The 21,169-nt window shown below is 40.8% G+C and overlaps 1 protein-coding gene and 1 long non-coding RNA gene across 11 annotated transcripts in view; one reads left to right on the forward strand and one right to left on the reverse strand.

The window, feature by feature from the left end:
* LOC109968709 (glutamate receptor 1-like) overlaps positions 1-17,208 on the forward strand; it is an 80,085-nt gene extending 62,877 nt beyond the window's left edge. For 2 of the 10 annotated variants that reach the window (XM_020615184.1, XM_020615186.1), the window contains exons 16-18: positions 2,467-2,581; positions 6,979-7,113; positions 10,288-13,721. In XM_020615184.1, coding sequence (XP_020470840.1) covers positions 2,467-2,581; positions 6,979-7,113; positions 10,288-10,518 — 481 coding nt within the window. In that variant the 3' untranslated portion in view covers positions 10,519-13,721. Of the gene's footprint in view, positions 1-1,444; positions 1,610-2,466; positions 5,886-6,978; positions 7,114-10,287; positions 13,722-16,557; positions 16,752-17,114 lie in introns of those variants that run through there. The other 8 variants (XR_002276160.1, XR_002276161.1, XR_002276159.1 and 5 more) reach the window with 8 other exon arrangements.
* Positions 17,209-17,313: 105 nt separating this feature from the next.
* Positions 17,314-20,598, reverse strand: LOC109968711 (uncharacterized). The gene is made up of 4 exons (XR_002276162.1): positions 20,493-20,598; positions 20,221-20,341; positions 19,012-19,222; positions 17,314-17,400 (listed from the first exon to the last, which is right to left on the reverse strand). It is a non-coding gene; the product is annotated as an uncharacterized LOC109968711 (long non-coding RNA).
* Between the last annotated feature and the right edge of the window lie 571 nt (positions 20,599-21,169).

Genomic DNA, 21,169 nt, shown 5'->3' on the forward strand with positions numbered 1-21,169 from the left:
CATGGTATATTTACCTGGACTAATTGGTTTACCCCGAATGTTATTTAAACTTATTTCTTTATTGTATATTTTAGAAGCATAATGCACTTTAGAACAAAACTCTTCCGTTGCTATCATTATTTATTGCTATTGTCCCTTCACACTGTTGCTACTGGATGCCTCATCACTGGTCATTGTACTGATTCTTTTTTCATCACCATTAAAAAAAAACAAAAAACATTGCTCTGTTCTGCCACACTGGCTTTGATCATTACTGGTATGTAAAGGGGAACAACAGGTGCCATATGGTGTTTTCTTGGGAGATGAGTGGAAATTGAAACCAGTGTATAAGGTGTTTTGCTACTTCTGATTAATTCAAACCTGAAGTTATTTTAACATTTTATATTCCACACAGTATTTATTGTATGTCCAAACATTTGACTGTTGTTCCGCCTTTATTTATCAGGCAATGAATGGAAATGAATGCAAGTCAAGGTTTGCTGCGTATAGTCAGTAAAATGATTATTTGCTGTTTTTCAACCCAGACCCTGTTAAAGTGGTGCTTTCCTTCACCTCACAGATGGCTTCGGTTTGGAGAAACTAACCCTTTTGCTGTAGCTGATCAATGAGCTACTCTCAGTATCCAAAACACATGGTCAGCATCAAGATTCAGTGGTAGTTTGGAAGATTTACGTTATAGCTCAGTGCCACCTTAACCAGTCTGGTCCAATCCCTGCATTACTGCTGCTGGCTTGAGAGAACGGCTATTACGCCAAGTGTCTAGTGAATAGGGATTGTACAATATATTGAAATTCAATATATCGCAATACAGAAACATCACAATGTGTATTGCATGTTCTTCATACACTAGTAACTTCATATTTTTTGTAAATAAGATAGCCTATCAGTACGTAAGTCAATATACAGTATCTGGTTGTTCTTTATATAATCAAACCAGTGCTAGAAAAGGGGAAAAAAGGAATAAAGTACAAGTGTTTTTCTCAACTAGTCATACCATACATTGTTGTCATTGAAATTTTAGTTGTATAGTGATCGTCCCATCCTTAGTAAATAATAAATAGCGACCAGTCGAGGCTGCCTGTACTGAAAACAAGCTGGCTTTTGTAGAACTACATCTATGAAAAGGAGGTTTGTTTTTGAAAGCCTGAGATTAGGGCACTGGATAGTGTTGAAGGCCAGTGAATGGCTGCAGAAGAATCTCTCAAACTAAAGCTATGAGGATGTGATAGGTACAACTTAATGAGAGGCAACGGTTTAACAAGGTCTGGGACAAAGAGCAGTAAATATGTCCTTTAATGCACCAATCATTTTATGATTACAGTAATAACAACATGCCTGTCATTAGTAGATACATGTAATGATGTTGCTGTCTTCACTATGGCAGTCCTCTGCTTATTAACACCTAGTTCCCTTCTATCCCCTATTGTTACTATCATTCCCATAGAAACCCTGTTAACTTGGCAGTGTTAAAACTGAACGAGCAGGGCCTGTTGGACAAATTGAAAAACAGATGGTGGTATGACAAGGGAGAGTGCGGCATCGGGGGAGGGGACTCCAAGGTCAGATCACCGTAACCCCAACGGGTAACGACAGGCAATGGCACACCAGGGTAACCGGCAACAACCTACACCTTGAAAATCACACATAAAACACTCTGGATGCTCCCACTGAAAGGATCCTGGGAGCTAATGTTTGCTCTTTCATAGTCACAGTAACACCGGGTACAGCCCTTTATTAGGAGATTGATCCATTGAAATTATTCACTCTTTGACCTAGACAGTGTCCAACTTCTCACCTTCTGGTCCAGAGGGCATTTTACTAAACAAACTTAAAAAGTCCAGGCTTTCAGAACAAAACAAGGCCTGTGTTGGTGTTATGTTAAAATTAAACTAGAGTTATCCAGTTAGCTTGCTTAGTAAAATGCTCCCCCTGGTCAGTCAGTGTCTTGTTTCTGGACAGTGTTGACACTGGCAAACCTACCTCCCCTGCAGAATGCTATTTATACATTTCCTGTTTTCGGGGCAGCAGACTGGATCTTTCTGAAGCACTTTTGTTCTATAAGCCCAAAGACCCTGGAGTGTTTTCAGCTCTTGCCGGTTACCCAAAGTGATATAGTAATACACATCTCGCACGTAGGGAGTCAGGCCAAACCAAGCTAGATGGAGTATTAACGCATATCACTTTGACGCTGACATTTTCCAAAACAGTTTTATGTGTCATTGTGTCCGGTTTTGTTTTCCTTTTTGTTGTCGTTGAGGTGTTCTCTGTGGCGTACCATAGCATCTGTACTGCTAATGCCACTTTTGCTAAAATCGCTGCTGCCACCACTGCCGCCGCTGCCGTAGCCATTGCAGCCCTGTTGCTGTGCAGCTGAACAATAACATAAGATAACATGGAGGTGCATAATGTTATTTATGTTATTCCCAACCCCCATCCCCCTTCCCTTCCTCCCATGGTTCTTTGAAGAATCCCAGTAAACCTAGCAGTACTGAAGCTCAATGAACAAGCCATCTTAGACAAGTTGAAAAACAAGTGGTGGTATGACAAGGGAGAGTGTGGACACAAGGACTCCGGCAGAAAGGTCAGTTCTTGAGGTCACTCGGCCTTGTCCCAAGGTCATGTGTTGGTTTACCCCATCCACCCATTACCCTATCAGACCCTCACACCAAAGCCCCAAATAGTGTCAGCAGGTACACTCTGAAAAGGAAAAGTTGTACTCCAGATATAAGTCTCCTTTAAATAGAAACTTCCATAGTATTTTTCTTAGTTTGTTTGGCGAAATATTTGGTGCTAATTGAAAGTTTCTGTAGTTCAATTTGTCAGCTTTTTTGTTTCTTTTTCCAGTGACTAAACCTCTAAATGTTTATATTGCCCCAAAGAGTTACCTGAATATACTTCTATTTCTGTGAATAAGATACAGTTTGACCAAAGTGATTTCAAAATCAAGACAGATACAAGTTCAGAACATTAAATACAAGCTCAGTACGATGAACAGATAGGAAATATGCATAAGATCCAGAGGTAACAATATCTGCCTTAAACCACATCTAAGTCTCACTAATAAGCATGTTTTATATAGTTTGTTTAATTGGTACATTGGTTTTACTTTAAACAAATATACAAACTCCTGTTTAGTGAGCTTTAGAGGTGCAGGAAGGTGGCTTCTGTTGCATCTGGACAGGCTTTCCTCCTGTTTCCAGTCCTTGTGCTAAGCTAAGCTACCGGCTATGATTGAAATCACTAACTATGGCACAAAAATCTGCCTTTGTGTTTACAGAGCTTATTTTTTATTTCCTGAAGAACTTTTTGTTTTTAGAGTGTAACACTGCTCAGCTGACCATTCTGGAGAGCTGGAGGAGGAATCATTCAGAACACGATCACATTCAAGTATTTAAGTATTCTGATGGCGTGAAAAAACCCCAAGACTCCATACTTAAATGCTGAGTATAGGCTATTAGATTAGTTTTTACAAAATGCGTTCAAAACTGCGTACACTCAGACAAATTCATGCAAATTGCTGAGAAAATGAGTTGGATAATGATTTGAAAATGATTTGGACAAAGCAGGCTTTTGAAGATAAGGGGTTTTCATGTCTGGAGATCAGTAGAAATCCTTCAGGTTTCTTCTCATCTCTGCTCAGCCTTCCTGCTGTTCTCCAGAAACTCAGTGGGTCAGCACAGATCACGGGAAGCAGCTGCAGACAGACAGCCAGCCAAGGGACTCTGCTGAAAAATCTGACTTTTTACACTTATTTTACTCACAAATCTAGATTGTCTTTGGGTGGTACATGTACATTTATGTTTAGTCTATCATGGTGGTGGTACAGGATTCTGGATTTTTTTAAAAAAGTCATGTTTTCAGGCAAATTTTAAAGCAAGACTGTAAAAATTCAGATTTTTTTCAAAACTGCAAATATATTTTCATGCTTCTTTCTCTCCCTGCTACTCCTGCTATTACCTTATGTCTCCCTCCCTCTTTCTCTGTTTATGGCTGTTAACCAAACTAAAATGAAGCCACTGTCCACAGCTTTACCCCCTCCCCCCTTTCCTTTCCTTCCCACACACACACACACACACACTCAGTTTTTCTCTCCAATCTGTCATCTACCTCCTGCTTCCTCTAAACTCACTGTGCAACAGACTGTGACTGATACTGTAAATCAGCTCATCAGTCTGTTGTCAGTGTGACACTGAGGAAAAGAGGTAATCCTGAAGTCAGACTGAAACTACAGCAATCTGCACACAGACACTGGTGACTGGAGTGTTTGCAACTTTAGGTTGTTGGTTTAGTGTGGTTTACCAAGGAACTGTCTTTGTGAGAGCAAGTTTGGTAAAACTGAATGGTCCTCGTTCAGTCAAGAGTCAGCACAGTGAGGAAAGCCTGCTGTAGTACTGGTCACCAGGTCAAACGTCCCAGTTCAGCATTCATCAAAGGTCACCAAAGTCAAACTCGAAGCTAAAGATTTACACAGTGAATCCTCTACTGGGGTCGAGTCAGCTGAAATGAATGAATTTCTCTGTAAAACTTTTCTATTTTAAATGCTGTTGTTAAATAGGCCTTTGGTGTGAGTTAGCACCCAGCAGCTTACATCAGTGTTTTATACTGGAGCCAATGTCCTGACCACAAATACGCTGACTCATGATGGGCTGCACTGGTCCTAACTTTCTATCCATCCAGCTGTGTGACAGATGGCGCCATTAAACCAGGACTGTGCTATTTGCTAATGAAAAGCAGAAAAGGAAGAAAAAAGTCGGTTTCAGTGCAGGTGGCAAATACTTATAAAATTAACTGGATGGAATCAATTCACAAACATGTTTATCAGCATCCCCCTGACAGAGACATTTTTCTTAAAAAAGTAATAGTTGGTCTTGATTTCAGTCTGACTTTAAAGTGTCTTAATATTATTCTGCAGAAGCTGATTGGCTGAGGTTAACATGACAGTTTGGTGAGGAAAGCCCACAGATAGGCTGTCCCCAGCTTCACAACACTTTCTGTTGAAGAGAGGCCCTGTTCACTATGAATGCTGTTCCTTCCTGTTTGTTTTGTTGTTTTTAACCGACTGCAGGGATGAGAAAGTTAAGTCACATCAACCAAAACCAAGTGATGCATGTTCCAGGCAAACACAAGATGTCATAGAAAACTTTTGTCCTTTCTATGGGTTGATGAGCCTGATACTGTGATACTGTGCTGTGAACACAAGCACAGATATCACTTTTTTTACTCATGCAAAATAAAACTAGATGTGGGGAACCTGTGAAATATAGTAGTATAGTAGTGAGTTTTGACTTTGTTGTCCCTCATTCTGCTTGAATCCCTGTGCATGAAGTGCATGTGACAGGTATATAAATCTGGACTGTCAAAGGCTGTGATTTGAGGCAATGAAAAAGGTCGTTTCACCCTCAATAGGACGTGATGGTTAAAGGTGACCATCAATTTGAAAGAATAAATCAAATCAAATCAAATCAAATTTGGGGGACTGCTCTAAATACTAGAATACCAACAAGCCTTGGCTGGCATACCTAGAGATGACATGCAAGACGGAGCAGTGGTGAATTCAGGCTTTTAAAGCAGCGCCTTTGTGGGGGAAAAAAATCATCCAGTTGCCCCAGAACTGGAAAACAAAATTTAGGCTGCAGATTGTAGTGTTAGCTTAAATTTACCTATAACACGCTGTTAGAATTTAAAGCTGTGGTCAGATGTTTTTCTTGTTTTTGTCTGAGATCAATGGAGCAAAACTTAAACTTTAACTGTAAACCAGTAAAAAGACTGGAAGCTGCAAATTGTCCAACATTTCTGCTCAAAAATCAATTATTAAAACAGACTGAATGAAATATAAATATTGATTGATTGATTGATTGATTTATTCTTTCAAACATGTAGAACAGAACAAATGAACAAATGACAACAACACACATAATTACACATATCCAACCAATGCTAATCCAAAATCAGTCTGCTTACACCTATTACATGTTTGAATGGAGTAGGAAGAAGTCAGACTTATCCAGTCCTACCCCATGACATCATATTATACAAATTTCATGCATCATTGGCTGCAAGCAGTATCTCTACATATAAAAACGCATATTCTACAATAAAGGCTTTTGAACTTAACAGTCAAAAATGATAAAGATTTACAACAAAAAAACGAAAACCTAAGTGGTCTTTGAGAGGAAACTGCTATGAGAGTTAACCTGTTTCTGTAGCGCCCCCTGGTGTGTGCGCACCTACAACTACAGTTTACTTACATGTGAAACAAACTGATTATTAACCAGATCTAAGTGCTGCATCATGTAAATGCAGGTCTCAAAATAAATTTGCAATTTATAAGCCACAAATATGTGAATATATACTGTAAGTTTATAAGTAATACTGTTGTTTTGTATTTAATAAAAATGAAAACATCCTCCCAGCCCTACAATTTTATTAAACCTGTGCCCCCATTTGTACATTAAGGGCCATTTATATTTTCTATACATCATTTTCTTTAACCACAACATTTATTTACTATCATAGCAATAAGACCAAACAGTTTCAGTCAAAACAGATGCCAGAGAAATATTTCAAAGAACAAAACAAAGTTTTGTTCTTTGAAAAAAGTATAGTTAATATACTTTATTTTTATGGAGATGCATACATTTAAATAAAGTAATTTATTCTTGTGCATTTAATGGTACAATTGTTTGCTTCCATTTAAGCCTTTACATGTGGTTCTGTGATAGTGAAAGTAAAGTCCAGTCGCAGTGGAGCTCCTACTGTCAGTCACATTATTCTGTCAATGGAAAATGTATTTCACGGCGACATGTGGCCCATGAATCACAGCCTTTGAGTTGCTGAACAAAGCATCTTCTTATTTAGACATGGTATTTAGCATTGGGGGTTTTGGCTGTGTTTTACTCTATCTTCAGAAGATGTAGTGATGTAATGACTATCAGCACCATGATTGGTTGTCCCTGACCCGCCTCTCTGTGCTGACAGGACAAGACAAGCGCGCTCAGTCTGAGCAATGTGGCGGGAGTGTTTTATATTCTGATAGGTGGTCTGGGTTTGGCCATGCTCGTGGCTCTGGTCGAGTTCTGCTACAAGTCCCGGATCGAGTCAAGAAGGATGAAGGTGAGTCCAGTCGGTCGGTGAGAGCTGAAATTTTATTTATGAATTTTATTTATGCAGTTATAATTACATGACTTATGAATGTTAGGTAAATCCAACTATGACGTAGCAACAGAAGTGTGATTTAGGTGCCTTTTTACATTCAGGGTTTCTCACCAAAACACTTGACACTCATGCCAATTGAAAGAAATTCCTTCAGGGTGTTTCTGAGATATCGCGTTCACGAGAATCAGACGGACAATCCAAAAACTTGGATGCCTCCATGGTGGCTCCAGCCATAGATAGTGGATTTTTTAACTTGCACTCTAAATTCTTTAATAAATGGACATTTTCAATTAGAGTTTGTTAATAGTTAAACCTGAGCAAATACCAGCATGAACTATGAAATGAAAATAAGGTGATTATTTATCTTCTGCTCAGATATAAATATTTCTGGTGCTCCAGAGAACTGTACATGATTTATAAAATTCATAATTGTGCATCAGGGCCTTTCTCAATACAGCAGCTCTGCCTTAAAGTAGCTCTTTATCGAGCCGAGTAACAGCCACTGCAGGGCAGGAGCACTAGCATTACTGCTATATGAAAGTGCATCAACTTATCTGACACTCTACTATCAAGCTTGTATTTATGTGATGAAAGTACGGCAGCTCATTACAGACTCTGGCAGTTTGTACTGAGGCTTTGATGGGCTGCTCAGAAGGAACAAACAAGTGATTAGAGCCATTTTCTGCACAGCAGAAGCACCAGTCTGTTACCCTCTGCTGGTCTTTTGTTATTCTCTTCACATGTTTATCTGAGCAGGACTTAACACCCTCGCTGAAGGCAGCAGTGACACAACATTTCATCAGTCAGAGCAGGCTATACTGCAGTCACCTGCTGTAGAGGTGGATCTGCGGTACATAGAGGACTGATAATCCGTGCAGAAACACATCGAGATGGATTCTCTTCTGATACATTATTGATACCCATAAATACTGCAGCACGTTCTGTTGTAACACTGGAGTAGAGGTTGGCTTTACTGCAGACTAACTGTGAGGCTGTTCTGACACCTCACCCCTTTGTTTTTTTGACAGTTCAGTTATTAAAGTACAAGTTTGCATGTTGTGTTTATGCTACAACACGGCATAATGTCGAAACCACCACAAGCAGAACCAACAGGCCCAGCTGTGGCTGGAGGCATTATGTTTTCAGGCTGTCCGTCCATCCCGTTTTGTGAACACCTTGAGGGATTTTCTTCAAATTCCTAGACACGCCCACTTGGACTCCAGGATGAACTGATTAGATTTTGGTGGTTAAAGGTCATTGTTTCCTCCCATCTGTCTCATTCCCATGAATTTGAATGGTGGGTGGATGCGTAAGCAGCAGGAAGAGAAGTTAGTATTTCATAAGGCTTCTTGCACCATGCTATTTATTTATTGTAAGAAAAAAGATTTTTTTTTTTATTGAGGCTTCTAAATCACAAACCTGCTGTGAGATTTTTTAATAGGTGGCTGTTACACCTGCAGGCAAAGACACTGTGACAAATGCTGTACTCTTGTGCTTTGGCAGCATATGTAGATGGGCTATGACAATAAACCTTCTATCAAAGAGACTGACAAGCGAGAGATACTGTTCACCTAGTGTTTACAGTGTTTGGAAGCTGACTTAGGTGGATTGCTAGATGTTAACGCCCTGCTGTCGAGGTGAAAGAAGGAGGGAGATGCACGTTTGGCTTTGTTGTTCAGATGTGGGAGTGTTCGCTCAGAGGGGTTGTAAGTGCCAGAGCTGCTCCAGTAAATGAATAAACCTGGGATTTGTTTGCACCAATCTGTCTGACGACTGTTGATGTCAGGCGGCAAACGGTGAGGGAGTGTGGAAGCCTCAGAGGCCTGATAAAAGGTATTAACTCTGGATCCACATCATTAGCTTCTCTGAGAGGAGAAACTGAGAGAGACTTACTCTGCTACTCAGAAACAACTTTTACTGTTATTACTGATGGAAGTGACACACACAAGCCTGTGCTTTGCAGAAACAACTTTATTTGTTGAAAAGCTTTTTATGGTGTAGGGGTTTCAGACCATGAAGTTGAGAGAGAGCTGCTGAGCTCTGTCCTGCAGCTGTGACGCTAAACTCATGGATTAAGGTATTTTGCCTGAGAATGCTCAGCTGTTTGTTTTCTTCACTATCACAGTCTATCCATCCATCCATCTTCGACCGCTTTATAAAAGCTGGATATAGCCACAGTCATTCTGCTATAATTGTCTCTACGTCTGTTTACACTGTGAACAGCAGCTGATCACAGCTAATTCTGCTAATTTTAATGGAGATTATTTGGCAAAATGTAGACAATACAAGCTAAAAGGTCATAGCCTGCAGTGCAACTCACTGAATCTGTGGCAGCAACATAATTCCTGTACATGCCTGTTATACCCCAGTTCTTTTACTGGACAGATCTGAGTAAAAAAGGAGTCCGTCTTTATTGATTTTAGTGCTGGTTTATTTACAAAAATATATATATAAATATATGTATAAAAAGGATTACAGAACACAACCCAGGGCTCCCCCCTTCAGACAAGCTGCTGGAGAAGAGAGCAGGGAAAAAAGCACCTGGAAACACAGAGCCTAATACATTTATCAGTTTTGGGCTAACCCCTTACACATATGAAATCCGTCCCGCAGAGTCCATCTCTTATCTAGAGCTCCACATTCTTGGAGCAGCTGCGTATTACCTAGTCATAACAAAATGAGGTAGCTCAGTGTGTGTGTATGTTGTATGCGTGATGTGTAACTAAACATTCATTCAGACATAAGTCTTACACAAGATTCATACAAGAAAACAATTGGTGTCATGGCTTGCTGCTAACCTTGAAGCAGAGCACACAGGAGCAGACTTTGAATCTTACTAAACTGCATTACTAACACACATTAAAGTCTAACACATTAAAGTCTAATAATTATCTGACTATTAATTTCTAACATGCCCCTCAAAGCATTATGAGAGCTGCAGTTGCAAAATGTATTTAGTTAGCTTTATTTAGTCAGAAAGCCTTCTTGGAGATCAAGATTTCTTTTGTAAGAAAGACACAAGAACAAATTAGCCCTGGCCAAAGAACAACCAGACTCCACCCGATCCAAAATGTGTCAGATGATCTGTTCAGTAATGTGACCAACTAACAACCTCTCCTCTCTGTGTCGTAGGAGCTTATCGATGCCGCTATGATGAGTACCAGTCTCGGTGGGATGGCAGACAGTGGAGGAGCAGCAGCAGGAGGAGGAGCAGGGGCGGTGGGCGGATTAGGAGGAGCAGCCTCGGAGCTGGGAGGCGAGAACGGCCGTGTGGTGGCGCATGATTTTCCAAAGGCAGGAGCTCAGGGTTTACCTTGTATGAGTAAGGCAGCCAGACTGGGACTGTCCTCCACAGGCATGTGATCAAAACCAAGAATCCTGGTTGGACCGAACGCTCCTGTCTCTCTGTCCACCTGTCCGTCTGTTAGGAAGGTAAGCTGAGAAGAAGGACACGAGTGGGAGGAGGAAGGGAGGAGAGAAGAGGAAATGAGAGGGGAGGGTAGGAGGGAAGAAAGATGGAAAAAGGATGGAAGTGAAAGAATGGAGGATCAGAGAGAAAGATAGAGATGTGATATTGAGGGTGGAGAAAACATAAGAGAAGATGGTGGAAGCAGAGAGAAGGGATGAGAGGAGAGAAAGGAAACCAGCAGGATAAGGAGAGGAGGAGAAAAGACAGGATGAAAGGACAAAGAGATGAGGATCAAGGAAAAGAAGGGAGAGGAAGGAGAAAGAGATTGGAGGTAAGAGGAGAGGGAAAAGGCAAAAAGAAAGGGAGGATTGAAGTGTGAAGGTGGGAGTAAGGTGAGGGGTGAGAGAAAAAGAGGAATGAGTGTGGAGGGGAGAAGACAAAAGAAGAAAGAGAAAACCACGGAGGCAAGAATGTGGGAGAAGACATAAGAAAAGATGGAGAACAGAGGAAAATGTTTGTCAGGTGGACAGACGGAGGAGCGTTCATGTTCGCTGTGACTGGACTGAATACAACAGAGCTCTGATGAACAGACAACACCTGAGCTGGATCCAATCAAACTGAGCTCCTGCAAGACAAGTGACTGGGCTTAAGAAACTACTACACATAACTGGAACCTTACTTTTTCTACGTGCGCTGTCTTAAACTAAACTCCTCCTCTCAGGTACAAACTGAGCCTGGGGGGGGGCGGCAGAGGAGGGATTGGTTTTTTAACTTCTTAAAGACTGAATTACTTCACCTTGTCCTCCTTTTTCTGCAGTTCAGCAGTAACACAGCTTCATCACAGACACACAAGATGCCACTTTCATAACGGAGAGGGACCAGATGTCAGAGCATGTTGGTGTTTAACCCTTTTGCTATGAAACACAGACGAACACGTGCTGGGGATGAGAAGCTGAAAGAAAATGCAGATAAGAATATTCAGGAGAAACCTGGAGCAGTAAGCTGCGGCCATAACACCACAGGTGCTGTATGAACACATTTCTTTACTTTTGTGTCATATGTACACTGTCGTGATATTGACAAGTTTTAAGGTAGTCCGCACAGCCTCCTGTTACATTTTACTGAATCACAATCAGAAAGTAAATCTCAATCACTGCACTAATTGTAATTTTTATTGTAGAAACACTGCATTATTATTAAGTACTCATGTCAGTACTCAAATTAAGTACCCGTACTTGATCTGAAAAAAGCAGTATGGGTGCATCCCTCCCAAAAACATTCAGTTCACAATGATTAAAAAAAAAGAAAAATCCTAACTTTAGCAGGAACAAGCACATCTTGGGCAAATTTTCTTTAATACGAATGAAATAGCTGAAAATTAATTTGTTATTGGTGACAAATACAGGCCAACTGACAGTTTAATTATGTTGAATGGATAAGGCACCAATATAATAGTTACTGGTTTCTACTTAACTGTAGGCTCGGGGAAAGAACACTGGGGGAACGAGGCTGAGACATGAAGCCGACACAGAAATGCGAAAACCTGCAGTTCCTCGAACGACCTCTAGAGGCCGGCTCCAAAAGGGAGTCAGTCGACCATAGACCCCCCCTGTTAAAATGTCCAACTTTACAGCAGAAAGAAACACGTTTATAGCCTGGTACAAAAAACTGTTTTAGCCTCTAGCTAATTTCTCCTTCCATGACAATTGTAGGGGGGCGAATTCTTTTATGACTCGCTAAATTATATTGAGACTAAAAGTTACGGCTAATTAAAGCGTGGCCACTTTAAGTGACAGGCAAGAGGTTTTTCTCGGTGGCTGTAGTCTACGCATGTTTCTGCTAAGTGTATTTGGCGCTGTGGTTAAATGATATACTGACCTCTTACTGTGTTATTTCCAGGCACTGGTAAAAACAAGGGAAGACGGTGGTTCTTTGTTTCTAAAGACAAAACCATAGTTGTATGAAATATTAGATTTTTTAATTACTTCAAATATTTGAAAATCACTGACCGTCCCAACACTGTACCTACATTTAACTACCAGTAGGAACCACTAAGCATTTCATTGATACCCAAGTAATAGTTGTGTTAAAATCACAAGTTGTGTTACCAAGATCTTCACCTCTTAATCAACACATACCTAACATTTAGAAAAAACCCTACAAACAAGCTTCGCTATGTTGACGGCAGCAAAAAGAAACACTGCAAATACACATTTTAGTGACTTTTCTGGTCGTAATTTGTTCTGTTGTTGCTTGTGTTCTTTTTGTGTTGTCAGAATGTTGAGGTTTTTTCTATTTGCATGTTTTCTGTAAAAAAGAAAAAAAAAAAACTTCCTTGCGATTAAATGCAGTTCAGGGAATGAACATCTTGTGACAACGAAAACTGACGTTACACTTTCCACGTCCATGTGTACCACAGTGGTTTAACAATGTCAGTCTACGACTGGACAGAAGGTAGACGATCGAGGGGAAATCTGAACAGGAACACCTGTGCTTCCTTGTCTGCATACACACAAGGGTCTACGCAATGTCTGAGTAGCCCTTTACTGCTTACTGCTCGCTAACACTACTGGAACTATCGACACAGAGCATCGTAATTTTGAGGATGAGCGGGGTTCAGTTACTGTTTTCTGCTGTGGTTTACATGACTGGAGCTCATGTTTAATATCCTGAGAAATCTTAATGCTTGGCTGTGAAAATCAAGCTACTCTGATCACCTTGGGTTGAGCTTTACAGAAGCGCAAATGGGAGGATATTACCCCATAACTATGACTTACTATCTCATAATTAGAATATCCTGATCTTGTAATTATGAGATAATGCAGAGGTGGAACACTGCAGAACTCACCTGAAAATCATCAGGTTTTACCTGATTCTTTAGTATCAGTATTCGTCTTTAATGCTTCGTTTTAACCACGAGCTCCAGAGACCCGGATGTTGTAACTGCCTGTTACCGTGGCTATTGAGGAAGACTGAGGCATTACCAGCTGTCTGATTTAACCATCTGGATCCAGTGTCCTAGAGTCTACAGAGTACTGGGCTCCGTGCACAATGAGTATGAGCTTAAATATCCATTTTACACAAAACTCTTTTTTTTTTTTGCATTGTATTTTGTAAAAAAATCGCATCGAACCGTAAAAGCTGATTCCAGTGAACAGATCATGGCATTGTATTTTGTAAAAAAAATCGCATCGAACCATAAAAGCTGATTCCAGTGAACAGATCATACTTTTACAAGAAAGAGTATATTGTTGCCATAAAACGAGTCAGCGTGGCCGCAAATGAACTGTTATCACTTCATTTCAGTTATGTGCTGTTCTCCTGAGAGAATCACGTTAAAACTGATGAAACCTTAACAAGCCAGTCCTGAATCTGTCCAGCTCCTGCTCAGTGCATGTGTAGGCCACAGTGAGTTACACTGTAGGCAGCAACTCTGAGGCCCGGTGGGGGTCTATAACGCTAGGTCCGCTGAATTAGCCAGTAAGAGTTCAGGTTTGCTGTGCGCTGTTGGACGTACTGACGACTGTCACTGGACTATTCTGATACTAAAGAATCTGTTAAAACCTGATGATTATCAGTTGAGTTCTGCAGCGTTCAACCTTTGCATATCTCATAATTACAAGCTCCTGATCTCATAATTATGAGATAGTAAGTCATAATTACAAGATAAGATCCTCCCATTTTTTTCCTTTGAATGTGCTTCTGTAGAGCTTTGACATTTCTCCTGTATTTTCTCCTCGGTATTTTCTGGAGCAACAAGGGGGTAAAACTTTTTATACTCAAACTAAACAAGGATCAGGAATATGTTCACATTCGTTAAATGACACGTGCCAAGCTACACCTGTTTGTTTTTAATTGATGTATGAGTTTGTAATCTCTTGATTTTGTTGACTACATTCACGTCATTTATTGTTTAATAAAAGCTCTTATGCTAACTTTACTTCTGTGGTTCTCATTTTTTGTACACATTCGTGGTTCCCTAAAGATGAACCCTAATGCTGACAAGAGTCTCCACACAAGAATTATTTACAAGCTCCTTCAGGAGCTTTTGTTTCTCAGCAAATGTTCATGTTCAAGTTTTCTGGCTGACTTTAATCCTCCTCTACCTACTGACTTTTCAGCCCAGAGGCTCAAGTGAGACTCAAAACAAACTGACACCATCAGCTGCTCATAATCGCTCCTAGCCCCTCCCATCATGTTCTGTGTCCTAGCAACAACATAAACTACGGATGCCTGGTTGGGACAAATTGTACAAAACGCAGCCTCCAGTCTGAAGCTAGTGTTAGGTGGCTAACAGTAAACGTGTCAGTCCAGTAGAACGCTCGTTTCTGCTGATGTGACACAAAGCTCCAGTTCCTCCCAAATTAAAATCATATTAATTCAATACAAAGGTAAAATCCTGGCCATGCTAGGTGGCTAATGCTACCAAAACAAACAGGTTAGCTTTAGATGTTAACACACCCGGAAGGAAGAACGCCACATCTGAATCCAGTCTGAGTCCTCTGGCTGCTTTTTAACCCTCTGAATGTCAAACAGCCAAATGCATGTTAACCCTGGTTGTTGCTTTCTTTGTCCCACTCTCTCTGTGCAAAAGATGCCACCTCTTCACTCAGGCAGCCGCTGGTTCAGACATTTAGCCGCTCAGAGCTCCTCCGTGGCTGTTTGACATAACTACTGGTGGCTTGAGAAAAAAAACTTTAAACTGTTTTAGATATTAGCTTCTAAAAAGGTTCTGGGGGTGGGACTGACCTTTAACCAATCAGAGATGTTCTATTATTTCTTCATGATCAGAAGCGTAGCAGGGCATAGTGGAGCAGTGTGTGTTGACTTGGAGCTTCATGCTAGTGCTACTTTAAGTTACATACTATAGCTTTAACTTGTACAATGTTCTAAAAGTGTTAACACAGTGGAACATTTGAGCATGCACAATGTAGTTAAACTTTTAGTTTAATCTTTCATTTGTATCCAAAAATGTCCACCACACAGACAGACTGAGCTGCACTTTAGTTTATTTACAACTGATGAGAGTTAGGAGGGCATATTTCAGATGCCATGTAGTGTTCAGTTTCAAATGATTTCCAGCCATTCATGTGCCTGTGGTGTATAAATCAGCTGTAAATTTCCCTCATTCGTCATGTTATGATGCTCTGAAGCCACAAGACAGCACCAGATGGAAGATAAATCAAATTTGGTCTCTCATCTCCAGCTTGACATGAGAGGTTTTAAAACTTCTTATTTGCAGTCTATTCATAGTAAAGCTCTCCTCTACAGGCCTGTATAGCTGTCAGATGAACGCGCTCTCTCTGCAGTTTAATTATCTGCTATTATCTGGCATGAAAACTGGCAGAAATGACAGCTCAGTCTGCTGACAGATGTAACTTGGTGATTGAGCCTCTGTAAAAGTTTATATCTCAGTACAGATGTCAGGCTCTGAAAAGAAGAGTTGTGACTGCTGCTCAAATGTCTGAAATATAAAGACGTTCTGATGAAATTAGACAGCAGGAGCTTTTCTGATGAGCACAACTGACAGGGATATTTTGGCTGAGTAACTGAGTCAGACCAGAGGAATCTAACTCTGCTGCTGGAAAGATAACGTGATGAGAGTCGGCAGACGTCACTGAAAGTAGAAACCTCCCTGCAGGAAATACGACACACAAACACCATCGATACACCTGAGTCTGAGAAATCTGAAACTTGGCTCCTCAGATTCGATGATGGTCAGTTCCCCTCAGAAGCTGAAGTCAAGGTCAGTGAGAAGTCATTCTGCCTGGTTATCTGCTGCTCTACTGGATGTTGGGTAGTGGCAGTAAGGTTACAAAGATGACCTTCAGTCACCTTTAAATCTGGAGTGCTAATGTAGCTGAGTAGCTATTGTCAGCTGATTTCATCAGAGGACATCACAATTATAAAATCTCTGATCTGTAACGCTTTCAGCTGTAATCTCTGATGTCTAAAAGCTGCTGTTTTGTGTTCGGCCCTCTCTGTCATTACAGATACGTGAACTAACCAGAGACATGCATATCTGCTGATCATGCAGATTTCACAATCCATTTTCTCAGCTGAGTGACCAGATGCTACAGAGACTCTACCGCTGAGAGACCCGAGGCAGGCGGACGCAGCCAGGATGAGCACGCCTTCACACACTAACTAGCGTAGTGCGGCCCTCTGGCTCGCTGCACAGGCAGAGGTGACTGGCATTTTAATTGTTTCTACAGTTTGTGGGAAAACTGTGAAAATGAAGTGGCTGCGGATTTAAGTGTATAAGGTTGTTAAAGTTGCCAGCCGACTCAAGGCTTTGCAGAGTGCATGAATGGCTCAAACTGGAAAGTCCAATAAAATGAACATGGTTGTCTTTGCCTCGGGATCTGTGTTCTGCTCAGTCCCCTGTGGCTCCTTCACCTTTTCTTTGCTTTATCGATCTGTCTCTTGCTGGAACGTCTTAATTTTCACTTGTGTCTTCTCTCTTTCCTGCACAAACACCCTGTGTCTCTTTCACACTTTAACTCTGGCTTTCTGCTTGTTCTTTTTTGTCCCTGTTTCTTTCCATTAGCTTCTGCTGTTCTCTGATCTCCCAGGACCTTTCAATCTGTGGGTTGGTGTCCTGAGGGGGACATCATATCAAGCAACACCTCATTACTCCACCGGCTGTGAGGACGAACGAGGCCGATGGGGTCGAAATAAAGCCGTCAATTAGCCCCAGAAAGGCCCTGATTAGAAGTTTGTGGTCCATTACCTTCCACAGCTTGTCCACATGAAAACCTCCAGAAGAACAGCAGTGATGAGGAGGAGGAGGAGGACTGGATCCCTGAGGGGCTCCAACAACACACCAGTCTCAACTGCAAAGAAACACAGAGAGGTTTGAACTAAAACAAAGCAGCTTATTGGCCTGAGAGAAACTTCAGCACATTAAAAAACTGTAGCAGCACTGGTCTGTTTGGCACAGTGAGGTTTACATCTGCTGTGTCCTGAACCCGTTTTCAGCCAGGATGGAAAGGTTAGAGGTTCATTATTGATTTGTGAGAGCCATGTACAATCAGTTGTCTGCTAAAAACTTTGGGAAAATAACACTGTTGTGTAGTAAAACAGTATAAATCACAGTAACACAGTGCAGCATGTTTACATCACAGCCTTATGAGAAAACACTTGGACACATCTGTGTTATACAGATGTTTGACAGAAGATGTGAAACTCCTGATTGATTGTAAATCCAAACAGCAGGGTCACTGATCAATCATCTGATCCTGATGGTCTGATTGATCTGTTTATCCCCAGAATGTCAGACACTGGGAAAAAGTCCCACTGTGACTCTCCAGGGCCAAAGGTGGCGTCTTCACATTGTCTTGTGTCCAACCAGCAGATCCACAGACTCTGATTCTCACATCTGACAAAGAAAAGCATCAGCTCCTCACATTAAGAAGGAGAGTGATGACATCTCCACTGACTCTGTGAGGACACAGAGCTGAAGGGGGCTCATGACAAGCTAAGCATATTGTATTATTTCTGTTTATTGCTTGGAGAAACTGGCATTGAACAGGCAGCAACTCCACCTCCATCACTGCCTGTTCTCCTTTCAGGGTTTAATACAATCATGAATCAGTTTTAAAACCTGTCCTCACACCCCATCTCCACCTGCCTCTCCTCCTGATAAAATATACATATGAATATAGTTTTTCAAAAAGTAATCCTGGATCTGGTATGTGTTCACTTATGTTATATTTGAACTTTTTTGTATGTGCAAAATGCTTGAAAAAAGGCAAACATTGTCACACATTCATCACTAGTTCATAGAATTAGTTAGCTGTGTTTTTTTGACAGCCTGGGTATAGTTAAGGTTAGCTAACTCAAACTCTCCTAGTATGTGATCATAAGAAGACATCCACAAGCTGTTTTCACAGCTATAATTAGCTATTGTTGCCATTTGTTGTACTCTCTTAGCCAACTAGCTAACCAGCCAGCTTGGCCATAGGCTAACGTTAGGGCAATATTACTAGTTAGGTGGCTACCATAATTAACTGCCAACTAGCATACTAGCATTTGTAAATCCCAGTCAGTCACTCAAAAGCCATTTAAAACTCATTTGCTGATTAACTTAAAGTTTGCTCTTTTTACCCACATGACTGAGAGACTAAGTGACCTATGACCCCTCATCCACCCATCCAGCTTTATAGTAATCCTAGTTATTAATCCATTCATCCTCCTATTTATCCCTCCATCTAGGCAGCTTTTCATTCATCTTCCATCTATCTATCCATACTTCCATCTCCACCCATTCATTCGTTTACTCTCTCCACAGCCCAGTTCTCATCAACTGTTTTCCATCAATTCATCCATTCATGCCAAAACAAATGCCCCCTGATTGAAGGGGGTTGAGGGGCAGATATAGACACAGCCTCAGAAAAAAAAAGGTCTCAGTGGTTGCATCAAATCACATTATCATGCCAAATTACCCACGAGTCTCTGCTCATTTGTCTCCTGTTGTGTGCAATCTGTCTGTCTGGCTCCAGTGCTCCACCAGGCAGCGCTGTTAGGCCTCACCACTTTCTGGATCATCCTTTGATTAAAAAAAGGAAGTGGGTCTGCAGGGGACAGGAAGGAGGCGACTGGGAAACTGTCTGGTGCTAAATCCTCGTAAACGGTGTGTGTCAGTTTACAAACAGCCTGGAGGAGGAAAGACAAAGTGTGAAGAAGTCGACTGGCTACACTCTAACTAGGTCACATGGTTGGGTGTCTTGAGTTTCTGTTTTATTCTGTTTATAAATGCAAAAAAAGAAAAATGTAATTAAAGAATTTAATAAAAGAAAAACATTTTTTAAACTTTTTTTTTTTTTTTTTCTGTTTCTGATACAATTCACTTTAAGTTATGACCTCCCATCTAACAGACTGAATCTTCACTCTACTTTTAAAGTGAAGATTATGTATACAGCCTACTTTCCTCTGAACTGCTCTGTAAAAGGTAAATAATATGTGTTACACTAAAAATGTTTAAATTGATGTGGCTGGTAGACATGTCATCATAGTAAACCATATCTCAAACATTAGGGCACCCTTTAAAATGTTATTTTGTTTTATAATATACATTTGTATTGTTTTTGTATGTATGAAAAACAACAACAAACTGCTGAATAATCTTTTTAAAATGACAGTGTCCTTGTTGAGTAGTGTTGGGGCAGTCAACAGTGCCAGGACTGAGTTATGCTTCTTTCCTTTCAAGCATAACACCCACTGCGACCGCCCAGGGACTACAGTATATCTAGAGATAAAGATTTTATACTGTGAAAATGTTCAGTGGTACATTTGCTGTTTGCTGAAAGGAAAACTACTGTAGCTGCTACTTATAGCCATTATGGGTAGCTCATAGCAAGGCTCTGTATCAGTATGGAAGTACCTAAACACTTGGTGTTGGTTTACAGGTGAGGACAGTTCAGATTTAAAGCCTTTTATGGAAACCCAGAGTGTTCAATAATAATAATAATAATAAATAAAAACAACATTGAAATTAATAATCATATGAATTCAATATTAGGAGAGAGAAACAGTATTTCAATTTTTCTGTATGTCCTGCACATGTCCAGCGAAACATCTGCGCACTGCCCTCATACAGAATGCAACACGGGATTTTTACTGTTTTTACTTTACAATTTTTTAATGCGACCCACCTGAGTAGCAGAACGCCTCATGCTGTCATCCATCTTGAATCTCCACTACAACCAAACTTCTCTCATTCTCTTTCCAGCCACTGCTGTATGATCGGCTCAACCAAAGATTTTACTTTTCTCTCTAGGTAGTTTTCAGAGAAATAAAGGTGTCCAGTTATTCACATGAAAAAAATCTAAGGCCAAGTCTGGCAAGGCTTCAGATTTATAACAACTGCTTTAGAGGATGAATAAGAGCATTTCTGTGTGTACATTTACTGCAGAAGAAGTCTTACTGTCATCATCTTCCCTCCAGCTCCCCTGCATGTCGTACTCCTGTTCCAGGGTCAGTGGCTCTGAGGCAGTCAGATGCTGCAGCTCAGGACGCTTCATCCATTCATGATACCTGAAGAGTGTAAACAGGTGGGTAAGAGACAGGGACTGCAGGTTTCTACAGCTTTACAAGGGAGGCAACACTGGTGCATTGGGTAGAGCAGTCGTCTCCCAACCAGAAGGTTTGAATCTCGGTGTCGGCAGTCCTGTACCGGAAACAAATTCCTTGTGTGTAACATACTTGGCCAATAAAGTTGATTATCCTTTGATTTAATCATGGATCCAGATGCCAAAGGACTGGAGCTGGTTCTGCTGTGCCAGTTAAAGTGACTTCAAACTGTCAAAGGATCAAATGCTTGTACTGACAGCAGAGTCAGATGTGTCACCTGTCCTAAGTTATTTCTTCACCTTGTACCAGCATGGACAAAAAGCTTTCAAATGCTCCATAACAAATGAGACTGTATGATGCGATTGAAAGCTCCAGAAAAGCTACACTGAACAAAATTATAAATGCAACACTTTTGTGTTTGCCCCCATTTTTCATGAGCTGAACTCAAAAGATCTATGACGTTTTCTATGTACACAAAAGGCCTAATTCTCTCAAATATTGTTCACAAATCTGTCTAAATCTGTGTTAGTG

The sequence above is a fragment of the Monopterus albus genome, unplaced genomic scaffold (genome assembly GCF_001952655.1).
Source record: "Monopterus albus unplaced genomic scaffold, M_albus_1.0 scaffold159.1, whole genome shotgun sequence".
NCBI classification, from domain to species: domain Eukaryota; kingdom Metazoa; phylum Chordata; class Actinopteri; order Synbranchiformes; family Synbranchidae; genus Monopterus; species Monopterus albus.